We start from the raw sequence: 19,222 nt of genomic DNA, 5'->3' as shown, positions 1-19,222 counted from the left end.
ATGACTTGCCCTGTTCCAGAACACCTCCCACCCCCCAGGGAACACACTGCAGATAAAAGCTACGAGGCGGCAGCGCCAGACCCGAATGGCAGTTGTAGCCCTGATGTCAAATAGGGCAACACCTTTGGAAAAGCTACGCTGCCTGCCCTGTGTCCCAGAGGTGCCCTCCCTTGGTGCCGTACAGTGGTAGAGGGTGGGCCCGCCTCACCTGAGGGTTGCTTGTATTAGAGGCGTCATCCCCACTGATGGTGGGCTCTGGCAGGCTGCCATCCTCCAGCACATTGGAGAGACTGGAGCTGTGGCGGCCCTGGGCAATAGGGAAGGACCGGGGCCCATCCAGCGGGGAAGGTGTGCCAGGCTGGCTGGCTGGAGTGAGAGTCCCACTGCCACCGCCACCGCCAGCAGTATTGCCTGAACTCACACTGGCCCGTTCCAGGCCCAGCTCAAAGGGTGCGGAGAATGGGGAAAGAGCCTGGTAAAAGGCGTCAGGGTCAGGGCAGGGGACCTCTTCGGGCAGGAAGACGTCCGAAGGCTCAGGTGACTCAGTGGGTGGCTTGTGTAAGGCTGGCTCCGGGGAGGTGGGTGGCTCGGGGGTAAAGGGCAGGGGACTGCCAGCTGTGACGGCTTCCAGGACAAACAGCCGGGTCAGCACATCCTGCCAGCCGGCCTGTCGGGCCAGCAGCCGCACTACGTCTGGCTGTCCGTAGATGAGGTGGAAGAGCTGCCAGGCCAGGGCACAGCAAATGAGGGACTCATCCGACAGCCTGCCCCAGCCCCTCCTCCTGGGGCCTTTACATGGGAGGCCTCCAGAGACCCCTCGTCACAGGCAAAGTCTGCAGGGTAGAAGCCGCCCCCCAACCCCCAACAAAGTTTTCACTTCCCACTCACCTGACGACAGATGTCTAGGCGGATGCTGAGGTCAGCCTGGAGGGACAGCTGCACCACAGCCAATAGATCTGAGAGGTTCAGGCAATCTGGGAAAACGGCCAGAAAAGGCCTGAGGGACTGACCCCAGAGAGGGACTGTGCTCCTCTGCTGGCTCAGCCTTGGTCTCTTGGTACCAACGCCTTCCCTATTCCCACCTGCCCTGGTTCCTGGATCCACATCACCCCTCTACTTGGCCTGCCTCTTGGCCCCAGCCAGGTTGTACCTGCCCCCAGGAACAGCTTGAAGAGGCCCTGGCAGAGCTGGGGGGAAACAGCCCCCTCCGGCAGGCAGGCAACGAGACCCTGGAGGCCACACTCTCGCAGCCGGAGCCGCTGGCGGCTGCGCTCAGGTAAGCGCTCATTCTGCTGCAGTCTGCGCAGGATCTGTGTAGGGGTCGTAGGGGGTAGGGGTCGTCATCATGGGGAAAGAATTACTGTAGGAGGGTGAGTCACCACGCAGGTGTGTGGCTCCAAGAGAGGCCTGCAAAGGCAGCTTCACCCACCAGCCTAAGGCCTTCTGCAGCTCTCTGGACTCAGGCGGAGGCCCCCGTGAATTAGGATGCCAGGGTCAGGAGTGAGCTGAGTGTACCTTGCAGACGCGGTCGGGCAGCAAGGGCGTGGGCCTTGGCCGCACCAGCAGCGCCAGGAGCACCTCAAGGTTCCCTGGCTCCAGCAGGAAGACAGCCAAAGACTCCTGTGCTGGGGAGCCCTGCAGCAGTGCCAGCAGCAGGTCCAGCGCACCCAGCACCTGGGGATACAAAGTCTCACACTGAGCCGACCACCCCGCAACCCTGAACGTGGTCCACACTCCACCCCTCCCCCTAGTCTCACCCTCGCCAACCCCCAGCTTACGTGGCCATCATCACCCGCGGCCGCCAGAAAGTTCAGCACCACCTGCAGGTCATCAGCGGAAGAGCTCCGCACCAGAAACTCCCGCGCCAGGCCCAGGAGTGAAGTCTGCACTGTGCGCAGGTCATCGGCCGCTAGGGGGCGCTCCCGCTGTAGGCTGGGCAGGTCCCAGCAGAAACAAGCACCCAGGGCCAGGAGAACACAGGGGCATGGAGGGGAGAACAGGGCAAGTGGGCAGGTGAGCTGGGGGACTGAACAGACCTGCCCCCAAGGCCAGAAGCTGCAGTGTCAGCACCCCACCCCATCTGCCCCCACCAGCCTCACCTGTAGTGAGCGCGCAGAGCATCGAGGATGAACTGGACCCCGTACTTCTTCCGCAGCTTCTGTCTATGCTCACGGACTATGCTAGACACGTACTGGATGTGGCCTACGTGGGAATCGGCAGAGGGCTCAGGCTACCTGGCTGAGCCGGGTCCCTTCCATCCTCCAAGACAGGGGCCATGGCCCTGCCAGACCTCCCTGCCCACCTCCACCCCCCACCAGGAGAGGGTCATGGTCCCCTCAGATGCCTCAGGGCAGATATGTCCCCTCAGATCACCCACAGGGCTATAGCTTCTCAGAACCTCCACCAACATCCTGCCTGGCGGCATCCCCTCACCCAAGTCCCCACACCTACCCAGGCGCACAGCGAAGTCGCTAAGGGTCCAGAGGTGAAAGTTGAAGAGCAAATGCTGGTAGAGCAGGTACAGGAGGGGCCCACCGCCCTCGGCTGCCACCTGCTCCATCAGAAGCTGGGCAGACATGAGCACATTCATGTCCATGGCCCAGCTGGGGACCTGGGGGAGGACAGAGGAGCTGGGGTGAGGTATCAGGCCCTGCCCGCCCCCTCTCAGGCCTCCCAGTTTCCACCCTGCCCTGCACAGGCAGACGGACACAAGCATCCTGCCTGCTCAAAACGCTTCAGTGGCTCCCTACCATCTCTGAAGTGCAAGCTCCCAGCCTGCTGTGCAGGTGCCCTGCTGTGCTGCTACTTCCCCCAGACCCTCTTTAGCCAAACCCTGCCCAGCCTCTCAAGGCCCTGCTCAAATGCCATCTCTCCCAGGAGGCCCTCCCTGACCGATGGCATCAGGCTCCCCTTCTCGGTCCCTCCAATCAGTCTCCTTAGTCAGACAGGGCAGTCCCCTCCCCGCCTGCCCCAGCAGGCCCCACCTTGCGCAGGAGGGCCCCAATGATGGCAGGCCCCTGGCACTGCACCAGGCTCTCCTGGTTCACAGCATGGCCCTGTAGGAAGTTCCGCAGCATCAGCAGAAAGGCAGCCACTGCATTCCTCTCCATTCGCTCCTCTACCGCCACCAGGAAGGGAACAGATAAACGTCAAAGGCCTGCCGGTGGCCACAGAGACCTCAAGCAGCCCAGCCCCACAACCATGCCAAGATCTCCTCCCCCCAGTTCAGGCACCAGGGACACTTACCTGAGGACTTGCCCAGTGGGAGAAGCAGTCCCTGGGTGGCGTTGTGGCCAGAGGTCAGTTCGGGCCCCACCAGGTCATGTGTTTCTACTGGACCTGCCTCGGCTTCTTGGGGCTGTGCAGCCACTCGTTCCAGCAGGGGCAGCAGGGCACCCATGCCTCCCACGCAATTCACCACATCCTGTGGGTGGGGCCCACCATGAGAGGGCAGCACCCAGCCACCTCCTGCCCCACTCCATCCCAGCAGACCCTCCAGCCTGGAAATCTAGGTCTCCTCGAGACCTCCCAGGGCGCAGTGCCACTCCCCAGCCCACCCTGTACACATGTGCCCATGCTCATGCTTCCTGCACACACTGCTCACGTGAGCACACACCTTCACGTCCCAGGTCTCCACCCTGTGGCCTGTCAGGCGGCCATCCAGCCCGTGACCAGGGGACAGGTCCAGGCAGATGTTGTTCTTACAGGCCTGGGGACAGGGGGTGAGCAGACAGCAAGGCTCAGTGGAGGAGGTGGCAGGAGACAGAGGTGGGAGGCAGGGGGAGTGGGATTAAGCCAACTGCCCCCCCCCAATACCTGAGGTGAGTAATGGAGGAGCAGCTTGGTGCCAAGGTCATGCAGTTCACCCTCAGGCTTGAAGGGTGCTGTCTCATTGGGCCCTGGCGGGTGGGCAGGGGGGCTTCAGACCTGGCTGGGGTTCTGGCCAAACCCCACCCACAGCCTGCCTCTTCTCTGCCTGATCAGAGGACAGACCCCCCCCAGGGACACCTTCCCCCCGCCAGACCCCTCGTTTCTGGCCTGGGCACTTGTTGAGACCCAACCAGTTGGGTCCTGGGGCAAAGCGGTAGGGGCTGGGGCAGGGCACGGGGACGGGGCTGCATACCCAGGGTGCACAGGACCCGCAGGGCTGCCGCCTGCAGGGCTTCATGGAAGATGGCCACAGCCCCCAGCTCGCCCTCCAGGGATGTGGGGCTGCCCCACCGAGTGTCCTGTGTGCCTGCGAGGGTGGAGCTGATGCTGCCCTCCTGCAAGGGGGCCACCAGCCCGGACCCCCAGCCAAGCCCTGTGGTGGTCGGGACTGACTTGGAGCGGGTGAGGGAGGGGTGAGTGTGAGCCAGGGCAGCGGGGACAGGTGGCGCAGGCAGGCCCATGGTGGTGGTCGTTGTGCGGTGCCCAGCAGAGCCGATACAGCAGGAGGAGAAAGGCTGTGGGGCCAGAGTTGGGGGAGTGGTCAGGTCACAGCAGAGCCTGGGGTTCCACCTGCATCCAGTTCCTCGGTGACCCCCAAGGCTGCACAGGCCCCAGAGGCTGAGGCCTGTGGGGTGGGGGAGGGGGAACACGGGGCTCCAGGCCCCACCCTGTCCAAGTGCCCGCAGCTGCCCAAGCCTCCCCAAACCCTGCCTGGCACACCTCACTAAGGGAGGGGCAGCGAAGGGGTGCCGTCTTCACCAGATAGCCGTCTTTGTAGACATGCACCAGGTTCTGGCTGAACGGTCGGCGCCCTGGCACATGGACAATGGCCACACAGTGCTAGAACAGAAGCCACAACATCAGGTCACAGGTTGGGACGTGGTGTCCCCTCCACCTCCCTGGGCCACATGAGGACAGAGGCTCACCCAGGCAGAGTCGGCAAAGGACACTTCAGGCAAGCTCATGGTCAAGTACTCCTTCCGGGTGCACACGGCCACCACCAGGGTCCCAGCCGCCGTGAAGAAGGCTTCAAACCCTGAGCCGCTGCTGGTGAAGAAGCTGGGGGCAGGCCAAGCCAGTTATGCCCGCTGGTCCTCCTGCTCACCCTGGCACCGCACCCTGGTCCCTAGCAGTCACCCACCTGTACAGTTGCTTTCGCTGGAGCCGCCGGGTGGGGGCCGGGGCAGGTGTTACAGCCGTGGGGTGCAGACACAGCCAGGCATGGAAGGTGAAGCCAGGTCCTGGCCATCGCTGCACAGTGGGTACCATGATACCCGCCATGCTGGGCGTGAGGTCAAAGTAGCACAGGGCTCGTGCCGGGCCCCGGTGCCGGGCCATGCCTGAGAGCGCGCGGATGATGGCACCTGCGTGTCGGGCATCCCCGGCCTCAGCTCCACCCGGCCCTGAGTCCAGACCTGGTGGGGGACGAAGCAAGCGACGCAGCTCCAAGGGCCTTAGTGACACGTGGCCCAATGCTTGCAGCAGCGCCAGCAGCTGCTCCTGGCAGCGAGCCCCCAGGGCTACGCCCTTGCTGAGTGTCTCCAACAGGCAGCCCACCAGACCGGCCTGGACACACGTGGCACGGCTGGCAGGGCAGCTGTCACAGAGCCACCAGAGGCGCTGCGCTAGGAAGAGCCGCAGTTCAGCTGTGGGCAGTGCTGGAAGCCACCGCATTAGCACCAGCACCGGCTGCTCATTGCGGATTGGTGGTGGCGGACACGTGCTGTGGTTGCCCTCCACAGCCTGTGGGAGGAGAGAATGATAGTTCCCGGGCAACTGGCATGGAACAGGCCACCCTACCAACAGTGGGACTTCCGGTCTCAGTTTACTTGCCTACAGCATGGGAACACAACGTGTGCTACCCCATCCAGCTCACAGGTTGTGTCTGAGGCTCAGGAAAGCCAGAGGTGCTCAGACAACCACCGCTACCAACAACAACCCTTGGCTTTCGGTCTGGGTTGGCCTAAACCCCAACTGCCTATTCCTAGGATCATCCTGGGGCTTGCTAACATGCAGCAGCTTCTGGGCCCCATGCAGCTCAGAATCCTCACCCCAGTGACCCTGACACACAGGGTCAGGCCCCAGGTCACACACAGTCAACATGGTCCCCTAAGGTGGAGAGCTCACCTTCTGTGGTAGCCCTGACTCAGTCCTGGCTGCCCTTGGGACCCTGCCCCCAAGCCCTTGCCCTCACCATGTTGAGCAGCTCTTGCAACAGTCGATGGGTGGGGGGACCGTGACTCTGCAGAACCTCTTGCAGGTGAGGGTAGCCGATGCGCTCCTTAAACACCTCCTGTGCAGGGATGCGTGGGAAAGGAGTGAGTGTGTATGTGGGCCCCAGGGCGCACTCACACCCTACGAGAACCCTGGAGGAGGCCTCACCTTTCAGGGCCCCCTTGCCTGGCTCTGCCTCTGGGTCAGTGCTAGCAGGGGAATAGGTCTACCTCGGAAGGCTGCAGATGGTGGTCAGCCACAGGCATCCTTCCGCCCTCCAGCTCTGAGCCAGGATACCAGCTCCCAGGACTAATGACCATGCTCGCCCAGGGGGCTGAGCCGTACCCCAGAGGGCAGGATGGTCACCTCCCCAGCTCACCTGCTCTGACAGCCATCAGCCAGGCCTGTTCTCGAGACAGCTGGTCGATTTAACTCCCATCCCGCACCCCTACTACAGCAGGACCGCAGCATCCTCACCTTGGCGGAGGGGGAGCCGCTCATGATGCAGGTCAACACTCTGACTACGTGGACTGCAATGGCGTCTGTGTCCTGGTCCAGTACCTTGGGGTGGGGAGGGGCAGTCAGGAGAGGCAGGTGCCAGGACATCGCAGCTGGCAGCACCCTGCAGTAAAAGGGGTACAGGGACAGGAACAGATGCCCCAAGGCAAGTAGCTGAGCTGGCTTGGGGCCCTGGGAGTGTGGCAACCCTGTCTGGGCCATACAGTGCTAGAACAGAAGCCACCAGGCCCTCTACCCTTGCCCAAACTGCCGCGACCCTCACCCTGACCTTGGGGCCCTCTCTGAGCAGCTGGGCAAGGCCCACTCTGACAGAGAAGCCAGGGAAGAAACCAAGGCTGGGAAGGGCCCCAATGGGATACTGGGACAGATCACCAGTGAACCCTTCGGCCGCAGCCCTCTGCCCTCCACTGTGCAGTGGGTTTATGGGCCCCGGTCTCCACCCATCCCCACCCAAGCTAAACACACGTGCAGGCAGGCTGGCAAGTGCCCCATCACCCATAATGATTGACAGGGGGTTGGAGAATTTAGGGACAATCAATCACAGGATGTTAGAACCAGAAGAACCTTCGAAACCTTTAAGTCCGACCCTGCCCCTTTCCCCTAGATCCAGGTGGGGATAGTGAGGTTCACCCTTGCTGAACCCAACAGCCAGAGGCATGCTACTCCTTCACCCTGCCCTACTGAGGGGCTGAGAAGTCAGGAGGGCTTGGAGAGTTTGTCAGCAGGTGCCAGGCTGTATTTTGGCTCCATGGGGCCCTTGGTCCCAGCTCTGCCTGACTCCCCAAGGGACCTCAGGCAATCTTTTCCCTCCCCCAGGCCTCAGTTTCCTCATCTGTAAAAAGCAGGGGTCTCACTGGCCTTGCCTACTTTGTAGATGAATGGACATGCAGGTTCTCAGAAAACAGCCTAGTGCAATAGTCACACAGGGCTGCTTCATGAGGACAAAGCCAGGGCAGGGCTCTGGAGGTGGGGGCACAGGTGTTGAGCCACCAGAGAGAGGGTGCCCCATGCAGAGCCCCTGAAACCCCGCAGCCTCCTACAGCCCCCATGCAAGATGAGGCAGGGAGCACGTCATGAGGGCATGAGGGGATAGGGAACTCCCAGTGACCTGCTTAGGGCAGGTGCAAGGATCCAAGCAAAGAAGTGGCCCCATGTGGGGGACCTCCTTCTCTGTGAGTGACCACAGCCAAATCCCTGAGTATCTGGCCTCTTGTTTCCCCTTCTGTGCAATGGGGGTGGGGTGGTTGAGTATCGAAGGTTCCTTCCAGGTTGGCATAGCCAAACCCCAGCTCCCAAGACTAATATAAGTCAGGGAACAGACCACAACTGTGCCATTTCCTAGGATTGGGATTTGAAAGGTAGGTGAGACAGCATGGGGGACCCAGCCCCATCACTAGGCTATACCAGGGCTGGCATGTATCTGCTCGTTCCCCCTGCATAGTGCAGAAAGGCTCAAAGAGGGAACCCTGGGGGGTGGGTGCCCAGGGACGTGGGTGCCTGAGTTGGTCAGCCCCAGGGTGGTACCTTCTGGACATCGGGCTCGGTCAGTAACCAGGTAGCCAGGTCACTGTCCCCCTCAGGGGGCGCCCGGGCCTGCAGGTACAGCTGTTGCGGGGGAGGCACAAGGTGGAGGAGGCAGAGGAGAGAGAAGATGGAGGAAGGGTGGGATTAGAGCAGAACCTGGGGCAGTTGCCAGGGCTCCGCCCCATAGGGAAGGATGCGCCCTGAGCCCCAGGCCGAGCGCCCCACCAGGCACTAGGGAAGAGTAGGGGAGCTGAGCCACCCATATCCTGCCCGGAGGGACAGAGCCGGGGGCAGATAAGTGGGCAGGGGTAGGCACTACATCCAAAACAGCTGAGCCTTCCTCCTGCCCCTACGTTTGGGGTTGGGGAAAAGGGAAACAAGGGGCCAGGGCAGCTCCCATCCTTCTATAACACACTCTTCACGTGGGGTCCAGAGCCATCCTGAGCCCCAGGCCCTCCCACTGAAGTGCAAGCCATCCCACCAGCCCAAGTTTGCTCATCAGCAGTTCGGCATCCACACGCGGTGCCCCCAGCCTCTGGGGTCCAGGCCCCCCACCCCAGCCTGGGCCCCGCCCACCTTGCTGTTCTGGATGAGGCGAATAAGGTGTTCAAAGCAATTGTTGCTGAGGAAGGTGGCCTGCAGCACTGGCCGGTCCTCACATGCCAGCATCATGGGGATGGCGTCTGTGGAGAGGTCAAGGGTCAGCCCTGCCCAAGCCGGTCTCAGCAGAGCCCCTGGTCAGCCTTAAACCTTCTTCCCATGCTGCCCAGGCCAGCCTTTCCATCATCACCTGGGCCTTCCCCTGCTAGTGCCACCTCCCCAAGAGCCCAAGAGGCTATACCCACCGAGCATGCTGACCCGTAGGGTGATGAGGGCCTCTTCGGGGTCCAGGCTTGGCCCGGCCGGCCAGTCGGCATTAAGGACACGGAAGTAGCCCTCAAGCAGGGCTCGGAGTTCTGGTCCCCGGGGGTGTGTGTGGCTGGCGTGCAGGACATGTACCACACCCACCAGTGCCTCCAGTGCCAGCGGCACTAGGCGGGGGTCCTGGGCTGGCCTGTGGCCCCGGCCCTGCACCACATCCAGCAGGCCCTGAACAGTGCCAGCGCTCACAGCCTTCTGCCCGTTCTCCTGCAGGTGCGGGCAGAGACGGGCAATGGGCAAAGGGCTCACCCAGCAGAGAGACCGTGAGACAGCCACCCTTGGGCCCCCAGGCTCCTCCCAGCCTACCTTCCCTCCTGCAAGGACAGCACCAAAGAGATGGATGAGACGCAGCAGGAGCACAGAAGGCAAGTGATCTGCATCCTGCAGGCTCTCTGATGGGGGTGGGGAGCAAGACAGTGTCACAAAGCTTGCAGGGCTGTGGGTCCAGGGGACCACACAAGAGGTGGGTGCCCTGGGGTGGGAGTGGGGGGCTGGGTCAAGGAACAAGGCTGGGAGGCCCAATCTGAGGGAGAAGACCGGGTTCTGTGCAGGGAGTCTAAAACGTCATGACTCTATGCTAGGAGGTCTGAGGAGGACACAGCCCTTCGTTGGGGAGCTTGTAGGGGGCATGGCCCTGCCCTGAGAGCCTAGCCAGCTCCCTGGAAACTTAAGCCCCAAAATGAGGACCCCAGGGTGAGCACCCCCCATGCACTTCCCCATGGCAACCCAGGGTTTAGTTTCTTAGATACAAGTCTCCTGGTCCCTCTGCCCTGTGATGGTTGGAGCATCCCGTGACCGGCTCTGGGGACCCTGCCGTACCTATCATACAGATGCTCCGCACACCATCCCCCTACACCCGCACTGGGGACTTCTAGGGGCTTTCACAGCGTCATATCTGGGAGGCCCACCTGGCCCTGCTCCAGTAAAGCTGGACAGGATGCCAGGACACGAACTGAAACTCAGAGAGCAGAAAGGACCATCCCTGGGTCACATGAGTGTGTGGGCGTTGGAGGGGGGGAATGCAGAGCTGCCTTGATACCAGTGGGATGGGGTGGGGGGCCTCCCGGGGGACAGGGCTTTCAAGGTGAGGCCTGATAATGCAGTTGGCCAGGAAAGGGAAAGGAAACAGTATGGACAAAGACCAAAGGTGGGATAACTAGTTGGATACTAGGAATGAGAGGACAGGACCATGGCTGGAGAGCGGAGAGCAAGCGGGGCTGGAAAGGAAGGCTGTGGAGACGATTGGATTCTGAGGGCGTCAGGTCCCCACTGAGGAATTTACAGTAGGGGAAACAAAATGCAGTGTGTTTTAAGAAGAGTACTCAGGCTGTGGGAGAACAGAGGCAGGGAGCTTCCCAGGGGCATCTCCCCTCTTGGAGCTGTTGTGCCCGTTCCAAACCCAGGCCCGCAGCTCCCTGGTGCATCCCAGAAACACTGAGATATTTACTAGGCCACCACCTTCCCAAACCTGGCCTGTCCCTGTCCAGACAGCATCCTGCCAGGAGCCCATCTGAAATCCTGGCCAGTGTCTTCCAATGAGAGGAGAGAGGACACTCAGGAGCAAAAGGTACCCAGGGAGAATAGGTGGCCAGAGATGTTCTGGGGGGTCAGCTTCCCCGGGAGTATGGGAGCAGGAAGGGGAGACACCTAATGTAGACACTGTCTTGTGGAAGAGAGGAGACTGGGTGGAGCTACAGGGACAAAGAGATTGGACCAGGGAGTTTAAAGATGGTCCAGATCAGAGTGGGGTACAAGCAATGGGGGGGTCCCAAGAGACAGGAGAGAAGGGGGAAGGGAAATCGACTCCCCGGCAAAAAGAAATTACTCATTTTGTGCAGACATGCCCTTCCTCTCCTCTCTGCCCCTGAACTCCTACTTGCCTTTGGAAGCCCACTCAAATTCCCATGGTTCTCCCAGCCCTGAGTACAGCCACAAGTGGGTCCTATCCTGCATATGCAATGGGGAACCAAAGGAGGGGGCTCATGTTTGGGGGCGGGGCCAGGCGGGCCGGGGGTGGGGTCTGACCTCGGAAGAAGGTGCTGAATCCACAGGGCAAAGCCGCAGGAGGGAACTTGTACTTGCTCTTCTCCTTCGAGCTGATGACTTCCCTGGCAGGTGGGGACAGCGTGGGTAGGGACCGAGGCGAGGCCAGTGCTTCACTCCTCCTGCGTCATCCTCCCCTCAGCAGCCTGCACACCGGCCCCGCCCACCTCTGCACCTTGGCCAGTGTGGCCACCCCCATCCTGTCCCGGGCCTCCTCTGGGTCCTCCGCCTGCGGGCCGCCTCTCACCCGCTGTGCTGGCGCCGCCAGGTCTGGTAGGGGTCGAAGAGGCCCTCACAGAGGAGCAGGGCATGCAGGGCTACGTTTTCCAGCTGGGACCCATGGCCCTCCTCCAGCGGTGGGGGTCCTTTCAGCTGTAGGCATGCGGAGAGGGTGAAGGGGGGTTAGCTGGGCTGTGGCTACCACCTGCCAACCCCCAGGGTAGAGGCCACCTCACCTTGGCCACCAAGCGGGTCAGCAATGCCAGCACCCGGGGCACCAGCACCTGGCCCCAGCCTGCCTCTACATTCTCCGGGTTCCTGGGAAGTGAAGGATGGGAGAGGTCCCGGTGACAAGCCAGCCCTCACCCCAGCCCACAATTGCACATTTTCTCACCGTGGAGGAGACAACAGGGACCCACCTGCAGAGGATGACGAAGAGCTTGAGCAGCAGCAGGGCTTGCTCCAGGTCCCCCTCGTCCAGCTGCTCGGCCAGCACGTGCAGCGCATCCCGAGGTAGCAGCGGCAGCTCCGCACCTGCTTCCTCCGGCCTGCAGGGAGCAGGGTCACTAGGCGCCGAGCATCCCTCAGCCTCCCGCCCTCCATGTAGCTCCAGCCTCACCTGCGTGGCTCCAGAGAGGATAGTGAGATGCTCTTCTCGAAGGTACTCACAAAGGCCTTCAGCCACTGCTGCAGATAGCCCAGGTCCTTCTGCAGGCGAAGGAGTTCAGGGGAACAGTGGTGGGGGCAGAAGGGGCACAGTGGACAGGGGAGGGACAAGGGGATGTGGACAGAGGTGGAAAGTGAACGGGGGCACACAGAGATTGGAGGCGGAGCAGTGGGGGGGGGAGAAAGGGAGGGATGGGTGGGGGAGGAGGACAGGAAGTGGAAGGTCAGCATCAGAGGACTGCCTTACATACTGACCGCTCTCTCAGGGCCCCCATCTGCTTTTCTCAGCCTCCCAGTCTCCTCTCTCACTTCCTGAACCCTTGGGGACCCAGGCAAGCCTGACACAGGCAGGGGAGGGACTTAAGTGTATACATTCCTAGGGCATGGTTGTGGCCCACAGGGGTGCTGGGGCTAAAGGTCTCCCACTCACCAGCCTCCCTGAACCCAAAGCTATGGGATGGGCTCTCGCCTGCCACCTTCTCCCAACTCAGCATCCACCACCTCCAGGAAACCTTCCTTGACTGTATAGCCCAGGCTGTATGTGCACTATCGGCCAGGCACACCCACGCACACACACATCCCCCACCTGTACACGCAAAATGCCCTGCCTCACCCTGGGAACCTCCGCCCACACACTGCTGGTTACCTGGACCCCAGGCCCCAGAGCTGGTTCCATGGGTAAGAGGGACAGCGGGCTGAGCCCGAGTTTGGGCGCCACCAGCCAGGGAAACTTTGGTGTGAACGGGAAATGTCCCCTCTCACCCTGGCCCCCGGGGCAGGAAGCGCAAAGTCACGGTGGGGGAAGGGGGCCGCTTCCTCCCGGCAGACCGCAGGGATGTGGGAGGGCCTGGGGCACCCAGGGCCCAGCAAGAGAAGCTGTGAAGGACCCAGCCTAGCACCGGGGGTGGGGCCTGCAGCACAGAGGGGCGGGGGTCACATTGCCCTGGGTGGAGCTTGTGGACAGAAACTAGTTCTACAGGCATGACGTCCAGGAGAACTCCGGGATAGGAGCCAGGGCAAGCCTATCCAGGGACAGGTTGTGGTCCCTGCTACTATAGTGCCCTTCATTCAAGGCACCCACAGCTCCCTGCCTGGGTCTAAGGCCTCAGGCCCAGGCAATGATGTTGAAGGACTCATCCATACCTCTGCCCCACCCTCCTCCCGCGTCCAGGCTCCCCATCTGGCCCTGCTGGTCTCTTTGCTCCAGGGACACAGGTAAGCCCTGGACTAGCCCTAATCTGTTCTAACCTCTAAGCCCCTCCCAAGGCATGGAGTGGGTGGTGGCCTGGATCTGAGCTCCTCCTTCCATCCCTCCCCCTTCCCTCCTTCCACACCAGCCCCATCTGGAGCACCCACCCTAACCAGCAGGGCCCAGAAGGCAACTTTCTTTCCCAGGGGCAGGGGGGAAGGACAGGGACTATACTGAACATGTAGGGGCAAGGGACACATCACAGACAACACCCTGAGACTGCTCCCCAGGTGCCACGGACCTCAAATCAAGGACCTCCAGAACTACCTTTGCATGGACGGCTAATTTTTTGCCACTTGTGGGCCCCAGACCACAGGGCCAGGGCTGAACGGGCCCCAGGGAAGGGGCCTGACCCCAGCAGACTGGGCCAGGCCCCAAAAAAACCTAGACAGAGCAGCCCTCCACCCTGTGGTTGGACACCTTCCTTGTACATTTTGTCACAAAGCCAAGGCCCAGGCAATTCAGAGAGGGGCTGGGGCCACCAAGGTGCAGGCCCACACCACCGTGACTTTTTGCCTGTCAGTTACCTTTGGTGACCTCTCCACCCTCTGCCGCTGGCAGCCTCCCTGCTCACCTACCTCTGTCTATACCTCTCCTCTCCACAAACCAGCAAGGACACCAACATGCCCAACCCTGAAAACACCAGAGCAGGCCAGGGCTCTTAGACCATTTCTTTTGAACACTTCCCACTGCAAATGGGAAAACAGGGCGCCCCAGAGGGGATGCCTCGTCCATTAGCACAGTTGCAGCTCAACCTTTGTTCTAGGCCAGGATCACTCATGGTGGCTAGAGCCAGTCAGCCCAAGCTGACCACATGACCCACGACCCTGCCTCAATGACTCCACACATCCTTCCCTACCTTCAAAACTGTCCCAACACCATCCTCCCTTCTTCTAGCCCCAAACCACCCCCGGTCAAGCCACAGTCTCTCCCACCCAAAACCTGAGTCCTTCTTGCTCACTGCAGCTCTGCTGAGCACCTGTAAGCCCACACTTGACCATGTCCTCCCTCCCTGACCCAAAGATAAAAGGCTTAATTGCTAAGCCAGGCATTCTGGGTCCCTAGTCCAACCAGGGACTGCTCCTCCAGCCTCTCTGCCCTTCCACATCCGTGATTCACATTCTCCTGTGTAGGCCTCTGATCTCCCATGCCCCACTGCCATCTGTGACTTGGGCTTTTGGTACTTAAGCAGGAAACTCCCACCCTCCTCATGGCCATCACCTGGATCGGCCCTCCCAGACCTGACGGGCCCCTCAAACTCTGCACACCCCTGCTTTCTGTCCCTAGAACCACACCCTCAGCCTGTCCAGTCCTGCAAACTTCCAGCAGGTCCAGGCTGGGCTGGGTTCAGGTCTGAGGCAATCAAGGCAGCAGTCTTTGTGGGTTCTGGAGGGGCCAGAGGGGGCTCTACAGCACAGTAGTAGGCAGGGGTAGGGGTAACTGCCGGTCTTTACTCTGGGGATCTCACCTCTTCTCCCCGGGAATCCTCGGCCTGGCTCTGACCTGGGCCCCATGGCTTGAGGCTGCAGTGCTGGGGGGTGAGGGAGTCCCTGCAGGCACCGGGGCTGGGAGGCAGGGCAGAGCAGGGGCCTTGAGCGTGGAGGCAGGGCTGCATGCCGAAGGCTCCAGAGCCGGCAAGAGGTGGCTGTGCTGCTCAGGGTCCCCACACTCCTCTCAAAGCTCTGCCTCGCTGGCTCCTCCTTCCCTTTACAGCTCTGAACAGGAACGTTGGTGGGCCAGCCCAGTCCCCACCCCAGCCTGACTGGGCAAGGGTCCCAACCCTGCCCCTCCCATGAAGGCAGGTCAGGAGCAGTCACACTCCTCCCAGGGCCTTGCAGCAGGGGAGAAAGCTGTGGGTATGGGGGTCTCAGAGTCACCCCTGTAGGGACCCCAGTCTATGCCCAACCAGCCCTGAGGACACTCAGTGCAGGAGGAGGGGAGCTCCCACAGGTTGCTTAGGTCCTGGGTGAGCACGGAACTGCCACTTCCTCAGAACTCTGAGGTAACCCGGGAGGGCTGAGGGCAGGCAGTTGAGGCGTGGATGGGTGGGTGGGGCTGTCTTTCAGAGGGACAGGGACCACTGAGCTCCTGACACCGTGCTGCCTGAGACCTGCGTGCCTTACCCCGAGCCTGACATAAGGCCTGGCTTGCCCTGTGTCTCAGGGACCAGATCTTGCCCCAAATCCCCCATCCCCAAAGTTCCTTAAACAGTACCCAGCGCCCCCAGGACCCATCAGTTACCACTACTGTCTGAGCAGCCAGTCAGCCACCCTACCACAGGCCCAGGGCACGTCCACAGCCTCCCCCCGACATCCGAAGCCCCCCACGGGTGGTGCCCACCTCATCTCCAGCCTCACATGCCATATTCACTGGCTGGCCCACTGGATATTACTCACTGTCCCCACTGCCACAAGTCTGCATGTGCTTTGCTCTCCATGTTTCCTCTGCTTAAATGTATCCCCATCAGAGCCAGCACCTTCCCCAAGATGCAGCCCTGTCTGGTACTTCAGAGGCCGGGGGTGCCAAATTGAATGCGGTTGAGGGCATGGGTTCTGGAGTCCAGACCTGATTCTTACACTTGGTAGCTTACTAAATATTAATCTCTCAAAAGGGAACTCTCCTACACTGTTGGTGGGAATGTAAATTGGTACGGCCACTATGGAGAAGAGTATGGAGGTTCCTTAAAAAACTAAAAATAGAGCTACCGTGTGGTCCAGCAATCCCATTCCTGGACATATATCCGGAGAAAACCATACTTTGAAAAGATACATGCACCCCAACGTTCATGTATCATGAACAGCACGGTTTACAATAGCCAAGACATGGAAGCAACCTAAATGTCCATCAACAGATGAATGCATAAAGATGTGGTACATATACACAGTGGAATATTACTCAGCCATAAAAAGAATGAAATAATGCCATTTGCAGCAACATGGATGGACCTAGAGATGATCATACTAAGTCAGAGAACAACAAATGTCATATGTTATCACTTATATGTGGAATCTAAAAAATGATACAAATGAACTTATTTACAAAAGAGAAACAGACTCACAGATTTAGAAAACAAACTTATGGTTACCAAAGGGGAAAGGTGGGGGGGAGGGATAAATTAGGACATTGGGATTAATATATACACGTTACTATATGTAAAACAGATAATCAACAAGGACCTACTGTATAGCACAGGGAACTCTACTCAATACTCTGTAATAATCTATATGAGAAAAGAATCTAAAAAAGAATAGATATATGTATAACTAAATCACTGCTGTACAACTGAAACTAACACAAATTGTAAATCAACTACATTCTGATATAAAATAAAAATGAAAAAAACAAAACAAACGATTAATCTCTCTGTTTCAGCTGCCTCTTTAAAACCATCTCTTTGCTTAACAGGTAAAGGCTCTCCAACCACACCCACCAGCATGTGGTAAGGTGAGTGAGAGCTCCACTCCCAAATTCAGGGGCTCTGCCTTCCCAAGCCCTTGGCATTCCAGGGCAACACTCATCTTCTCCCCACCCACCTCCATGAGTGACAGATGAGTGGCAGACCTTGGTTCACTGGCAGAGCCAAGGTCCCATGGGCCACTCCCCAGCTGGCTGTCCCAGGCAGGTGGAATGGGAGGATCTTCATGGACCCCAGGTTAGCGCTAGAAGCAGGGTAGGGAGAGAAGACTGAAGCTCCATAGTGGTGACTCTTCCCAGTCAGAGCTGCCTAGGTGGTAGTGAGCACCCCATCTCCTGGAACAGGCAAGCAGAAATGGGATAGGGTGGGGTGGGGCCTGACCAGGATGACCTCCTTCATGTGTGGGGGGGTCTCCCCACTCAGCATGAGGGGGATGGCAACGTCAAGCTGAAGGTGGCTCTTGGCTACACCAGGACGACTGGAGGTCAGACTTGGAGGGCCTCGGGTCAAGGAACGAAGCAGGAAGATGGGGACTTTGCCAGGGGCAAGGACAACTGAGGCTAGTGGTCCAAGTGCCTACGTGGCTGGGCCAGTCTCTCCCCTTTACCTGGGGAGGGGGTCTTGAAAGGCATGGACCTTCTGGTCTCCATAACACCCCTCAGGGTTTAACCTTCCCCTTGTCCTATCACTTTGGAAAACAGGAATTTCCTTTCAGGGTCCCCATAGTAACCAACCTGCTTCCACAGTGACCCCACACTTCCACATCAGCTCCCCCAGTTGCCATAAAAACTCCAGGGATTACCAGCCCCTCCCACAACCCTGGACTCTGTGCTACTCTCCCCATCACCTCAGTCGCTCTGTCTTCAGTTGCCTCAGTAATAAAGGCAGGTAGCAGGAAACCCTGGTTGCCCCTTTAAGGTACGGAAGAGGGTTGGGGGGGGTGGTCAAGCACCAAGGAGGTCCTTTTTCCCATTTCAAGATGGTAAACTGAGGCAAAGGAAGAAATATGACCCAGCTAAGGTCTCGGAGGGAGCAGGGGGCCTGACTAGGTTTCCATGAGGCAGTAGAGCTCAGCAGTCAGGGGTGAGGGACCAGGGAGGGGCGGGCACAGCGACGTCAGCTCGGGCTCTGACCTGACCTTCCTAGAACCCTGAGTCCTCAATGGCATAAGCAGAGAGCTCAGCCTACGCTCCCCACCTGAACCCTGAATGTTTGTCCTGTCCTGACTTTTGGGACCCTAAGTACCCCTCAGCTTTCATGCTCCCCAATGCTCCCTTGCACTAGAGGGCTATAGAGCAGCACTACTGCTCCAGCCTGAAAGAGGGCCACGCATCTGCATATTTTGCATAACCTTTACATGCCACCCAACTGCTAGCCTACTGGGTGCTGCTCCAGTCCCCTTATCCTCTCCCCCACTTCCTAAGCCCTCACTGGGGAAGCCCTGCCGGGTTGAGTCCTCTGGATGTGCCCCCCACCCGCCCAACGAACTTGCCGCTCACAGTTCCCACTGCCCTGTGCTTGCTCCTCCTGCTCCTGTGCGCTCAGCCCCTCCAGGCCCAAACTCAGTCCTCTGGTAAGACATCCCTGATCAGTCACCCGGACATTCAGCTAATACCCAAGGAGCACCTACTAAATGTGAGGCGTGGGGAAACCGGAGAGTGGCAAGCGCAATGAGGGTTCAAGTGGGGAGACGCCTGGGCTGAGGTCCAGCTTGGGCTGCGGGAACAGGCGGGGAAGGCCTCCTCAGACAGGAGGGAGAAGGCTCCAGGCAGAGGAAACGGCCTGTGCCGTCCCAGGGTGCAGGCCCACCTGAGTCTTCCCGCGCACAGGACTAGACCTTTCCTGGGTAAAGGAACACAGAATGGAGGCTGGGCCAGAGCTCTGCCAGACTCTGCCCCAAACCTGTCCAACGACCTTGGTACGACCCTGCCTTGGTTTCCCCACTAAGGCTCTGAGGGGCTCAGACTGAGTGATATCCAGGGGGCACTCTGGTCCTCCGTCCTCCTTCAGTAGCCACCCACAGCCCCCTCGCCCACTCGTGGCCCCAAGAGGTAGGGGTGAGCAGGCCTGAACCTGGGGTCTGTGAGGGGAAAGGAAGGGCAGAAACAGGGGTGCTCCCAGGGCAGGCCTAGACCCACAACTGGGGAAACAGGTTTGCCAGCTGATGTCAGCTCTCACTGTTGAAGGGAGGGGCGAAAGTATTGGGGGAGCCTACTGGCTGGGTAGCTGGCCATTTCAGGGGTCTCTTAATACCCTCTCTGTTCGACCCCTTACCTTATCTTCCCCTCTCCCCCAAGCACACACACAATAGGTCCCTGGCAGGGCTCAAAGTAGCACAGCCACCACTCCCTAGGAGCTCAGTACAGAGGGTGGAGACCATGTTCCGGGAGCAGAAGCAGGACCAAGCCGGCAGGAAGGCAGTGCTGGGAGGCTGGCTGAAGCTTCCTCTCCCCAGGAAACCTGGCCCCTCCCGGCTCCTGGGTTCACACTCATATCCTGGATTTGTTTGCCTGGCCCCAGGC

The 19,222-nt window shown here is 59.9% G+C and overlaps 1 protein-coding gene across 2 annotated transcripts in view; it reads right to left on the bottom strand.

The window, feature by feature from the left end:
- The window catches only part of NBEAL2 (neurobeachin like 2), a 30,434-nt gene that overhangs the window by 9,102 nt on the left and 2,110 nt on the right, over positions 1-19,222 (bottom strand). For both annotated transcript variants that reach the window (XM_060109800.1, XM_060109801.1), the window contains exons 2-26: positions 11,990-12,078; positions 11,790-11,918; positions 11,607-11,688; positions 11,399-11,523; positions 11,134-11,216; positions 9,415-9,500; positions 9,033-9,315; positions 8,764-8,870; positions 6,622-6,705; positions 6,125-6,223; positions 5,072-5,673; positions 4,857-4,989; positions 4,651-4,770; positions 4,124-4,445; positions 3,817-3,899; positions 3,617-3,709; positions 3,247-3,424; positions 2,985-3,118; positions 2,452-2,611; positions 2,100-2,202; positions 1,779-1,932; positions 1,516-1,674; positions 1,151-1,310; positions 889-974; positions 209-721 (exon numbers count right to left, since the gene is read on the bottom strand). In XM_060109800.1, the coding sequence (XP_059965783.1) occupies positions 209-721; positions 889-974; positions 1,151-1,310; positions 1,516-1,674; positions 1,779-1,932; positions 2,100-2,202; positions 2,452-2,611; positions 2,985-3,118; positions 3,247-3,424; positions 3,617-3,709; positions 3,817-3,899; positions 4,124-4,445; positions 4,651-4,770; positions 4,857-4,989; positions 5,072-5,673; positions 6,125-6,223; positions 6,622-6,705; positions 8,764-8,870; positions 9,033-9,315; positions 9,415-9,500; positions 11,134-11,216; positions 11,399-11,523; positions 11,607-11,688; positions 11,790-11,918; positions 11,990-12,078 (4,167 nt within the window). The remainder of the gene's footprint in view (positions 1-208; positions 722-888; positions 975-1,150; positions 1,311-1,515; positions 1,675-1,778; positions 1,933-2,099; positions 2,203-2,451; positions 2,612-2,984; positions 3,119-3,246; positions 3,425-3,616; positions 3,710-3,816; positions 3,900-4,123; positions 4,446-4,650; positions 4,771-4,856; positions 4,990-5,071; positions 5,674-6,124; positions 6,224-6,621; positions 6,706-8,763; positions 8,871-9,032; positions 9,316-9,414; positions 9,501-11,133; positions 11,217-11,398; positions 11,524-11,606; positions 11,689-11,789; positions 11,919-11,989; positions 12,079-19,222) is intronic.

This window comes from Mesoplodon densirostris, chromosome 10 (assembly GCF_025265405.1).
Source record: "Mesoplodon densirostris isolate mMesDen1 chromosome 10, mMesDen1 primary haplotype, whole genome shotgun sequence".
In the NCBI taxonomy this organism is placed as follows: domain Eukaryota; kingdom Metazoa; phylum Chordata; class Mammalia; order Artiodactyla; family Ziphiidae; genus Mesoplodon; species Mesoplodon densirostris.
This window is presented reverse-complemented; position numbering and strand designations above follow the sequence as displayed.